At 44.9% G+C, this 12,238-nt stretch overlaps 1 protein-coding gene across 16 annotated transcripts in view; it reads left to right on the top strand.

The window, feature by feature from the left end:
• NRAP (nebulin related anchoring protein) overlaps window positions 1-12,238 on the top strand; it is a 74,844-nt gene that overhangs the window by 56,163 nt on the left and 6,443 nt on the right. For 8 of the 16 annotated variants that reach the window (XM_009010295.5, XM_002756603.7, XM_078346534.1 and 5 more), the window contains exons 33-38: window positions 615-719; window positions 1,009-1,116; window positions 1,963-2,274; window positions 9,229-9,333; window positions 10,118-10,216; window positions 11,540-11,644. In XM_009010295.5, coding sequence (XP_009008543.3) covers window positions 615-719; window positions 1,009-1,116; window positions 1,963-2,274; window positions 9,229-9,333; window positions 10,118-10,216; window positions 11,540-11,644 — 834 coding nt within the window. The remainder of the gene's footprint in view (window positions 1-614; window positions 720-1,008; window positions 1,117-1,962; window positions 2,275-9,228; window positions 9,334-10,117; window positions 10,217-11,539; window positions 11,645-12,238) is intronic. The other 8 variants (XM_078346541.1, XM_078346540.1, XM_078346539.1 and 5 more) reach the window with 1 other exon arrangement.

Here is a 12,238-nt window from a genome sequence, read left to right as displayed (position 1 = left end):
GATGGTACCCCTTTTGAATTCCTGTTTAATCTTTTCTGCCTACTTTATGAGTTGGGAGCTGTGGGATAACGATGCCTTCTCTGATGGTCTCTGGCCTTAGAGAACTCGACAATCATAGACCCATTTCTAATCACAAGAATGGATGCTTCTGTACAAGATGAGGCCATCCAGGGCAGCACCGGTGTGATTCGCCAGTGGAAAGGATCCTGAATCTTAGTAAAGGGAATAGGCCAGAGTTTGGAGGCGTCCCTTCTACCTCCCTCCTCCTAAATTTCCCAGGTCTTTCTGTTAGCTTTATGCTGTGTCCTCAAGGACAAAGTCTACAATACCAGGAACCTCAGTAGTATTCTTAAATTTATGTTTCTTTCCTTGGCCTATTATTCCACAAAGCCCATTGCCATTCCTTACATATTCATTTTACTTCACTCGATTTGACTCATGAAAGATTGTCTTTATTGAAATAAACACCTTCCCCAAGACCGGAGATGTATCCATGACAGAATGAATGGTTTTTCACTGCTTTGTTTCCTCAACTGCAATCGAGAGACTTCTAGCGCTGCAGAAATGCACAGCCCTTATCTCCTTGAATGATGATTTTTTTTTTTTTGGCCCAGCGCCTCTATAAAGCAGCTGGAGAGGATGCAAGACACCAGTATACAATGACCCTGGGTCTGCCCGAGTTCATCCGAGCAAAAACCAATGCGGCCAATCTGAGTGACGTAAGCCTTTCTTGTTGCTTAAGTTCAAGCATGCTCCAAAGCTGTGTATGTCTGCATCTGTGAAGTGACCCAACAGTGACCTTTCTGGCATTCACAGATACTTTTTAAAATGTATAGTTTAGGTGCCCATATTAAATATACCATGAGTGTACTCAGGGTGTGTGCTAATGAGATTTGCTCCACAAAATAGAACTAGAATCTGGAAAACTGTACTATAAATGAAAGGGTTAGCCTTTGCTTATTGATTCATGTAATTTTTTTTAAAGATTTACATGTGTTCCCACTTTAGGCAAAATACAAAGAGTCTTGGCATAATCTTCGTGCTCAAGGCTACAAGCTGACAATAGAAGCACTCCCTTTCCAGGCTGCCCGGGCCTCTGGAGATATAGCCAGTGATGTGAGTTGAATGATATGACCTTCCGTCTTGCCTAATTTCTGTTAACTTCCTGTAAAACAATGTCTATGGCTGATTTTCCTGAATTAAAGCAAATCTATAACCATGTGAGACAGCATGTCACCTGCAGAATATATTAGTTATGAATGAGATTCCTTGATTGAGGGGGGGAAAAGAAAGGCTCTGTTAATCAGAAGCTAAATTCAGGCAAAGGTCTGTAGCAGGAAGGAGATGATGATTTATTTCTAATTGCAATGTGTAGGCGAGGTCCCCTTGTAATGCATGAACTGCCTGTCTTCTAACTCCACCCAGATTTGGAACGAGAACTCCCGATAGGACCTGCAATTCAGTCGGAACACGTCTCCCTCTTGGCTCTCTATAGTTTCATGCATTGGTGTTAGGATTTGCCGGCTGTGTTTCAGCCACTCTGTTGATAACGTCCATAGCTTTGGGACATGAAGGTGACTTTCTCTTTCCCACAAACAAATCACAGAAAAATGTGGACTTCAAATAAACGGATCCTGTCTTTTGGGTTTAATGTTTTGCCAAGTGCGAATGGATAAAGCACAAGTTTCTCTTTTACCCTTTTTGATAAATTCCTTTTGGCGATGGGACATGTAAGGGGAATGAAGCCCTTCCTTTGATTCTGAGGGTCTGATTTTAATTAGATAGGAAGAATGGAGCGAGGTTTTAATTGTTCATCCCCCAGGGAGGAAGGCACGCTCTCAGGCCAACCCCACTGTGGTTTCTCTTATAATCATCACCTCCTAGTGTAAGAACAAGTGATTTTTCTAGAGTTTGCAATGAAAATGCACAGATGGAATTTGACCGGCTGGCCCTCCCTTACAGTTTCTTTACAGACATGACTTTTTGAAGGAGCGAGGGAAACTCATAGGGCCCCAGAGTGAAAGTGATGACCCTCGGATCCAACACTGCCGGCGCATGGGCCAGCTGCAGAGTGAGCTTCAGTACAGGAGGGGGGCGACCAGCAGCCAAGCCCAGCTCCATCTGCCCATGGACATGGTGCACCTGGTTCACGCCAGGAAGGCCCAGGCTCTGGCCAGCGACCACAACTACAGGACACAGTGCCACGAGTTCACAGCACTGCCCGAGGACCTGAAGATGGCCTGGGCCAAGAAAGCCCATGCCCTGCAGAGTGAGGTAGGGGTGTCCTTGTGGAATGCAAACCAGCCCCAGTCTTCTTCCTCCCACCAAGCCTGGGTGTCAATCTCTGTTTTTTCCTTAGTCTTTTGGGCCCTCCTGACCCTATCTGCCTTCCCCAAACAACAATTTGCTGGGTCTGTGTCATCTAGATTGGAATCATTCATTGAATCACTCAACAAACCTTTATTGAGGGCTGGGCGCAGTGGCTCAGGCCTGTAATCCCAGTACTTTGGGAGGTCAAGGCTGGGGGATCATGAGGTCAGGAGTTCAAGATTAGCCTAGCCAACATGGTGAAACCCTGTCTCTACTAAAAATACAAAAATTAGCCAGGCATGGCAGCATGCACCTGTAGTCCCAGCTAGTAGGGAGGCTGAGGCAGGAGAATCACTTGAACCCGGGAGGCAGAGGTTACAGTGAGCTGAGATCGTGCCACTGCACTCCAGCCTGGGCAACAGAACAAGACTTAATCTAAAAAAAAAAAAAAAGCTTTATTGAGCATCTTATGTATACTAGTCACCATTCTAAGCCCTGAGAGTACAGCAGTTAGCAAAAGAGTAAAAAAATTCCTGTGCTCATGAAACTACTGTTATACTAGAGGGAAATAAACTTGGTAAATAACTGAAATACATAATGTGTCAATGGTGACACATGCTATGGAGACATATAAGCAGGGAAGTGGGGCAGGAGGTATGAGAGAGAGAGAGAGTGTGTGTGTGTGTGTGTGTGTGTGTGTGGATGCACGCACATGTGTACACACACATGGGCCATTTAAAATAGGACATTAGGGTAGTTCTCATTGAAAAGCTGATATCTGAGCAAAAGCCTTAAGGAAAAGACAGAAGGGGATAGGGAGCTCCGGGCAAACTGAATGGCAAGTTCAAAGGCCAAGGACTTGAGCAGGAGCAGCCTTGGCCTGTGTGAGGCTGAAGTGAAGCAAGTGAGTGAGTGGGGATGGAATCACAGGGTCTGAGCAGGGCTAGGCTGTGTGCAGTGAGTACGAGGGTGGTGATATGATGCGAAAGTAATCACCACTGACTCACTAACTGCTCGCCTTTGCTTTTAAACTTGCTATAGCACTCTGATGTGGGGACACTGTTACTCCTGTTTTAGGGACGAGGTCCTGTGGGAAATGCCAAGGAAGGGTGGGCTCCAGAACCCATTCTTTTTTTTTTTTTTAAGATGGAGTCTCACTCTGTTGCCCAGGCTGGAGTATAGTGTCATGATCTCGGCTCACTGCAACCTTGGCTTCCCTGGTTCAGGCAATTCTCCTGCCTCAGCCTCCTGAGTAGCTGGGATTATAGGCGTGCACCACCATACCTGGCTAGTTTTTGTATTTTTAGTAGAGACAGGGTGTCACCATGTTGGTCAGGCTGGTCTCAATCTCGTGACCTTCTGATTCGCCTGCCTCAGCCTCTCAAAGTGCTGGGATTACAGGCGTGAGCCACCATGCCCGGCCCAGAACCCATTCTTAACCATCCTCCTCTCTTGGGAGGAGTCCAGAGTAGGGAGCCATGCCCCTCATGGCACAGGAATAGACCCTGAGGCTGCCTCCAGAAGGTTCCCTGAGCAAGGACACTAGGCAGGCTGGTGGAGAGCACTGGCCCCTCTCACATCATGGTGCAAGATTCTGGAGTCAGGCTTCTGAGATTCCGACCATAGCTACCCCACTACTGGTTGCGTGACCTGGGACAAGTCCATGCCCTCTCCAAGCCTCAGACATTGTAATGATGGCATGGGGCATGACAACAATGACAATGAGACTGTGCTGCACAGAGAGGCAGGCACTTTCCTCATATACCCTCTCTAGGCCCACAGCATCCTGAGAAAGAAAGTGCTCTCATTTTAGAACAACACCAGCCATCTGTGTCAGGGTTTCTCAGTGTCTGTACCTTTGACATTTTTGCAGGTTAATTATTTGTTTTAGGGACCTGTGTATTTCGGGATATTTAGTAACATCTGTGGCTTTTATCCTCTAGGTGCCCATAAGACCCCCCAGTGTGACAACGAATGCCTCTAAATCTTGCCAAACAAATGTCCTCGAGAGACAAAGTTATCCCCCATTGAGAATCTGGCTTTTAGTGGAGAACTGGTCTATATGAAGCAGTTAGCATGATACCTGATCCATAGAAACACTGGAATAAGCATTAGCTGTTTGAATACATTACTTATGCCAACCCCCATAATTCTGGTTGCCTTCAGGGCAATGACTACTCCTAGTTTAATTATAGATAGCAGTAAGTGGGGTATTCTAAACACATAATCAATTATTATTAATTGCATTAATAATTTCATGATTTTATTAATTTAATTATCATTGAATTATTCATCACAGCTTGCTGAAACTGTAAAATCATGTCATTCGCCATCAGGCAGAGTGTAGAGTAGGATGCATGCATCTGGGTCCCACACAGGGGATTTAGTTACTGAAGTGCCAGCCTTTGTGAGTGTTCCACTTACAAAGCCGTTCCACTTGCTAGGAAATCCTGAGGCCCCCAGAAACAGCTCATAGCATGACTCTCTGATGCTCAACCAGCCACCCTCTTGTTGAGGGCCTATTTCTTGGGAGAACAGAAACATTCTGGGACAGAATAGGCCCCCAAGGAAGATAGAGAGGCCACCTGGGAAAGTATGGGAGGTGGAGCTGGAAGTCAAAGGATGTGTGTGGGAAGCCCAGCTCTGTCACTGTGTGTCCACGAGCAGTCACTTACCTTCCTAGGCCTCCATCTCTCCGTCCGAAAAATAAAGAGGGGCCAGGTGCAGTGGCTCACACTTGTAATCTCAGCACTTTGGGAGGCCAAGGCAGGTGAATTGCTTGAGCTCAGAAGTTTGAGACCAGCCTGGGCAACATGGTGAAACCCTGTCTCTATAAAAAATTAGCTGGGTGCAGTGGTGCACACCTGTAGACCCAGCTACTTGGGAGGCTGAGGTGGGAGGATGGCCTGAGCCCAGGAGGCAGAGGTTGCAGTGAGCCATGATCATGCTGCTGCACTTCAGCCTGGGTGACAGAACTAGAGACTCTGTCTCAACAAAAATGGAAGGAAGAAAGAAGGAGGGTGGGAGGGAGGGAGAGCAGGGAGGGAGAAAGGGAGGAAGAGAAGCAAAGAGCAAATAGGTTTGATTTGAAAATGAAAGAAAGAAAGAGAGAAAGCAAAGACCAAATAGGTCCAATTTGAGCCGTAATCTCAGGATCTTAGACTTCGGGGTTCATGGGAAAATGGCTGTTAAATGGTGGAATCCACATAATGTCAAATTTTATTTTACTAAGCGAGGAACAAGGAAAAGAAAAACAAGCACTACCTTAAGCTACCATTTATGCCACTGTTATTTCTGAATAGAAAGCACATTTTCACACTCAAATAAAAATAGAACGTAATCTAAAAAGGAGAGTCCCTTCCATGAAATTGTGGTTGGCAATCTTATACTGACATTTTAAAAGCAGGATATGTATTACATTTTTAAATGTTAAGAAGTTAATTGCTTAAATTTTAAATGACCATATTATTCTGTATACATTGTTTTTAAGCTGCAAATTGGTTAATCAGGGAGTCTGGATTCAAGGAGGCTCTGAAGAGGAGACCCTGAAATGATCAGCTGGTTCTGAGGCTTCAGCTTGATCACAATCGTTATCAATGGCTCCAATTTCACATGGTTCTATTATGCAGAAAAGGAAATAAGGACCAAATAGGAGTTCTCTCAAGGGAGCAGCCCCAGCCTTCGGCTGCTTCTCCTGAGCTTGCCCTCCCCAGGCCAGAAAGAAAGCGTTGGGTAGGGCCAGAGGGGACCAAGAGATGCTAAGCTCCTCATGGCTGTGGTTCATTCCCGTGTCTTGCCCAGTCCTGCCCAGTCTGGCCCAGTCTTGCTTGACTCAGAAATTCACCTGAGATGCATGCCTGGTCCAGGCAAGGTGTATCATGGACAGGTGCTGATTTCATCACCTCTTTGGTGCTTCTCAAGTCTGACATTCCCTGCTCCCTCCATGGTCTCAGACCAGGCTGCTGGGAGCCTGGAAAGGCACGGGTAGGAAATGTCATGGAGACAGCCCCAGCCTCTGCTTATAGCTGTGTGGCCTAAGGTAGACTCCTCAAGCTCTCAGGGCTCAGTTTCTCCCTCAGCAATAACAACAACAGCAATAACTAAACTGTATGGAACGCTTGCCCTCGGGTGGGCATTAGCATAAATATTTTGTATAAACTATCTCATTTAATATCTAGGTGGGTACCAATATGACTCCTCTCTTTACAGATGTGGCAATAAGGCACCAATAAACTGAGCAGCTTGCCCAAGGCCGCAGCTGGCAGGGAAATGACTTGCTCAAGCCTGTACAGCTAGTACAAGGCACAGTGGGGCTTCCAGCTCTTGCCTCTTAACTCCTGGTGCAGTTTCTTTGGCTTCCCCAGGTGGCTGGATTCTGAACCCAGGTGCCCTGTGTCTGTCCTCTTAACCACTACTGATGTGGCTTACCCACAGTACAGCAGCTGATGGCTCTGCTGAGAGTCTGCACAATCATTTGAAAACCAAAATTGTCCTGTGAATTGGAATAACTGTTCCTTAGGCTGGGCATAGGGGCTCATACCTGTAATCCCACATTTTAGGAAGCTGAGACAGGAAGACTGCTTGAACCTGGGAGTTAGAGAACAGCTTGGGCAACGTAGGGAGATTCCATCTCTACAAAAAAAAAAAAATATATATATATATATCCGGGTGTGGTGGTGCACACCTGTGGTCCCAGCTACTCTGAGAGGCTGAGGTGGGAGGATCACTTGAGCCTGGGAGATCAAGACTTCAATGAGCTATGATCACACCACTGCACTCCAGCCTAGGTAACAAGAAAGACCCCATCTCCAGAGAGGAGAGAGAGAGAGAGAGAGAGAGAATAACCGCTCCTTTGCAGGATGGTGTGAAGACTGAATAAAATAACAATGGGTCTAAAACAAACCCCACTGTACACAGGTCATGATTGTAATGTTTCTTATTAATATGACAAAGATATCCTTTCCCCCAGGCACCTGCTGTGCACAGTGGTTTACATCATTCCTTCTGTATTAGAACTCAGGGGCTGAAAGCTGCAGCTTGAGCATATGCAACACAGTGCTCCAACATGGGGGCGCCCGGTAACCCCATGTGTGAATCTGAAGAAGGCTTCTAGACCTTAGTATGTAAGAGGGGAAAAAAGTGAGGCTGCCATCTGGGGAAGCCAGATTCAGTTGTGCAGCTTTGAAAGGTCTCTCATTATCTTATAATCCTTCTTCGAAACCATCTTTGGATAGCAGATTCTTCTTGACTCCCCTCCCCTTGCCCCCTCTTTTATCATGAAGTCTAGGGCAGGTGTGTTGTTTTTAGGGTCTGCATGAATAGTCAAAGCTGGGCTGAGAGCTGAGATATCAATAGACAATCCATTTATAAGAGAGTTGGAGGCACAGTCAGATCTTTGGGGAACCTGCATCTTGCTTTCTGACTTACCTAGGATCGTACTGTTCAGCTCAACAAAAGGTAAGTTGAAAGAGCGCTCCCTACTTCATCTCGCTTATGAAAGGAGCAAGGCCCGGCTGTGAAGAGGCCCTGTAGGATTATTCTCTCCAACTTAGAAATTTATCCAATTTTCTCTGTTCTTTTTCAGAGTGCAAGGCAAAAGCTTTGCCGGTGTAGACTGAAAGATCGTGGTATAAAAAGCAATCTTACTGACATGGGGTTTTGAAACCTGCTCCTGAGCCTGAGTGATGTCTCCCTTCACCAGTTGGAAAGCACAGTTGAATTTGCACAGGGGCATTAACCAGCAGACAGTAGATCAGAAACAGACCCTCTTTGAGGCCAGCTGTGAGGAGCGCTGGGAACCCTGAAATGAAAGAGAACTAAAAAGGCTGAGAGGCTGATTTCTGGAGTGATATTTTGCGTTACAGCAGAGCTTATATCTAAATTAGAGAAATGCCATCAACTTCGTTTAGATCCAAATTTTAGATTTTCTTAGAGAGGCTTTTTTTCCACCTTAAAAAAATGCCTAATTTCCATAAAGAGAAGAAGAGAAGCATTCAGGCGACTGTCTCGTCGTAGGTAATGGTGGACAGATCAAAGAACGGTAATCAGATTCAGCATTGGGAAGGCTACCAATCAGGACTATTGTCTTAAAGCGCCGTTTATTATTTTCTCCCAGGAATGATGCTGCAGCCTAACCTCCCGAGCTCTTAAAATGAGGAAGGAAAATAAGGCATTACCTATTTTTGGGATATAAACAAATCACAATGAGTAACAGTGGGAGGAGGTGGTAAACTGAGTCATGAAGAAGTTAAAATGGTTTATTCACTGTTAGCTGGTGGCATCTAAGATTGTTTCTGTTTTTAAAGTCCTGCTGTAATTGACTTATTTCCCCCTCCACTACCACTGTCACAAGAACAAAAATCTAACTTAAAGAGTGGCTCTTAGCCCTGAGTACCAGCAGGTGTTTTTATGAGAACAGAGGGGTTGTTATGAACTTTGAGTATCACAGAGAGAAACTGAGTCACATTTTGGTTAAAGTGATTCACTCCCAGTCATAGCAGGTCGGTCCCAGAGTTCAAAGCCTGAAAGTGTACAGAATGTTTCTATTTAGGCAGGCGGGTAATGGCCTCACTGGCAGAATGAAACAAAATAATCCCAGCTGGTGCTTAGATTTGAGCATGTATCTCAGCTCAGTCTTCATGTGGTCATCGCATAGGTCGTTACCTCTGCTTTAAATCCTGCCAATTCACTGGTGGGACCGTCTTGTATCTCGTATGTGATGCATTAATTAATTCCTGGCAGAATGTACAAGTTCAAACAGTTTGACTTGATGCCGTGCAGAATGTACTCCCAGTGAAGATGTTGAAATGTTGTGATGGAACATCATTACAAATGCTATTACAAATCAAGGATCTTCTTGAAATGCCGTAGTATTCCAGGGCACTCTCCTGATAAAGCCCATGGTTTTTTCCCCTGCAGTTGCGCTACAAGTCAGACCTGATCGGCATGAAGGGCATAGGATGGCTGGCACTGAGATCCCCACAGATAGAGAGTGCAAAGAAGGCTGGAGAACTCATCAGTGAGGTACCATCAACCTGTTCCCACCACAAGTGACAAGGACAAGCTAGCATTTCCTTTTGAAGAGGGAATCTGTTTATGGAGTGGAGATTCCAAAGGGCCTCATGGCCACTGAACTCCCAATATTTTTTGAGGGCCATTTGCAACCAAATCCCAAGACAGAATGAGGTTTCCCTCCAAATGAATTAACTGCTGAGGAACTAAAGGCGTGGTGTATTAGAAAGCTCTTAATAAATGCACTGCTTATGATTCTTACCTAAATTGGCCCATTCTTTGTATTGACAGGAGGAGGAATTTGCCACCCATCTACTGAGTTGGCTCTGTGTCCGGAGGTTTTCTGATTTTTGATAGTGTTAGACTTTGCACAGGAATAGTTACATTAACTGAACTCCTTACCATACTAACAGCCTGGGGATCCCTGTCCTGGAATTCCCTTGAGAATGACACTGGCTTCTTCAGTTTCTTAATAACAGAATATATTTGACAGGGTCCAAGCAGGGCCACATTGATGCTGAATCCTGCCTTTTACTGAATTCCTTGATTGTGGGGTTCCATAGTATTTTGTGACCTCTTTCTTTGAAAGAGTAAATACCTGTAAAATGTACCTTATCACAGAGGCAGCTTGAATCTTTTTATATTCTTGATTGTTGGGTACCTACCAAGAAGAGAGACTTGTTTTGCAACAATATCATTGACATGTTTGGTACTGAGAAGGTGGAGTGAAGCTGCATCCTAAAAAATGCATGATGTTGGACTGTGTTTCATGGGAGTATTTGTCTTTCCCTTATAGACCAAGTACCGTAAAAAACCAGACAGTATCAAGTTCACCACAGTGGTTGACTCCCCAGACCTGGTTCATGCCAAGAACAGCTATATGCACTGCAATGAGGTGGGTGCTTTCTTGTCATTTATCCTGGGCATGCAGTGGAACACTGGTGCTCAGGGGCCCAGGTCTAAGGACGCAGGCTCTGGACGGTTGGGCATGCAGAACTTCTTTCTACTATCTGGATGGTCTTGGGCCAGCTACTGAATTCCTTCTAACCTTGGTTTCTTTATTTGGAGGCGGTTGGGTTGGCGGGAGGATAATAATAGCAACCATTTCATAGGATTAAATGAATTAAATGAGGATTAAATAAATAAAGGCACAGAAAGCTTTTATCAAGTACGGGAACACAGTAAATTCTCAATAAGTGCTCCTTATCATGGGTTGATTCATAATCACAATGATAATAACACCAAGTATTATTGATGATCCCTTGCCAAACACTAGATCAGATACATGTTATTTGTTGATAGATGGTAGCAGAATTAAAAGCTTAATATAACCCAGTTAGGGAAAAAGAGGAACAGCTGTATTTAAAGCTTTCTACTTTTACTCTTGTACAATCTAGCCCCATTTCCTCGCTCCTATCTTTATTTCGAGGAATAGGAAGCTAATGTCTTTTTTCCCTCTGAAATTGTTAAGGGATTCATTTCTACACGTACAGTGACAGAGCTGGTCCATCTTTGCACACAGCCCGACGGCTGTACTGACCAGTTCATATTTGTAAAGCCCGAGTTAAATTTGGGACTTGATTAGAACATTACAGTTTCACCTCTGAAAGTACATAAGGCTCAAACACTTCCTAAAATTGTTTGTAATTCTTAAATCACTGCTTTAAAAATAGAAACCCAATACATCTTTGAGTTTTAAAATTGTGCCTTCCTATTATCCAAGCAGGCGACGAAAATACTAATTTCTTGAATATATATTAAGATGTTTTATAACAAAAAAATTTATTAACGATGTGTATTATAAGTATTACCATTTACGTTGAATAACAGAGGCTTTGAGGCTGTATCTCGTTACTAGTAAAAAGCACGTCCAATGCTCAGTCGCAAAGATTCTCTGAAGTATTTCCACATCTTCTACTGTGTAAAACACCCAGGTAGGGCCAACCATGATGTTGGTTTGTGGCCCATTGAGAGCAGATCTTGATGAATATTTTTAACAGTCTATTTAAAACCAGCCGCCCCATCTGATCCTGGCCATAAAGGCATCCTCCATCCAACTGTGGGTTCTGGAGGGGCACTATGGGTCCATGGGCAGGACTGGGTTCTGCTCTATCTGGGAAGCACTCGGGTGGGAGGGGCAGGAAAGGCAGTCAGTTGCTTTTCCCCTGTGGTTTCAGCCCAGAGTTCTCCATTTACCATGAGCCCATCTTACCCACAGCGCATGTATAGATCCGGAGATGCAGAATCCCTGCACAGATACACCGTGATCCCCGACCACCCTGATTTCACCCGAGCCCGCCTCAATGCGCTGCATCTGAGTGATGTAAGTGAACTGGTGGTTCATGGAGTGTGTGCTATGTTTGTAAAATGATCTGTGCCCAATGTGGATTTTGTTTAAAAAAAAAAAAAAGATAGGAAGAAGGACTTAGAACAGAAAGAACACTGAACCGAGAAACTGTTTGTGTGACTTTCAGTCACTTTCCTCACTGGTCCTCGGTTTTTTCATCTGCAAAATGGTAACGGGGCTTAGCTAACCTGAGATTCCTTCCAGCTCTAAAATTCTGACTTGGGCATGGCTCCAAAGACGTAGGTGATGTGATGAGTAACCGTGAGGGGAGTGGTACCTTGGCCCTGATGGGTGTAGACACCTGCTCTTTTTGTTCTTGGACCCCTCTCCATAGCCATTTATAGTAGTGTAACTGGAGACAGAGTGGCTCTATCTTACCCCACAGTCTGGAAAGATGCTGTGATGGCAGCCAATCCTGTCCAAATGCAGCTCGCTCCTTTGTGCACAGGACTGTGGCCTCCAATACTTTCGTTTCCCTTGGACATGTGCCCTTTGCATGCATAACCAAGATGCTGTTTCCTAAACCCAGGCTTGTTGTTAGCAGGGGTTGGAGGCGCCTGGTTGTAATAG

The sequence above is a fragment of the Callithrix jacchus genome, chromosome 12 (genome assembly GCF_049354715.1).
Source record: "Callithrix jacchus isolate 240 chromosome 12, calJac240_pri, whole genome shotgun sequence".
NCBI lineage: Eukaryota > Metazoa > Chordata > Mammalia > Primates > Cebidae > Callithrix > Callithrix jacchus.
The sequence above is the reverse complement of the archived record's forward strand: the minus strand, read 5'-3'. Positions and strand labels throughout refer to the sequence as shown.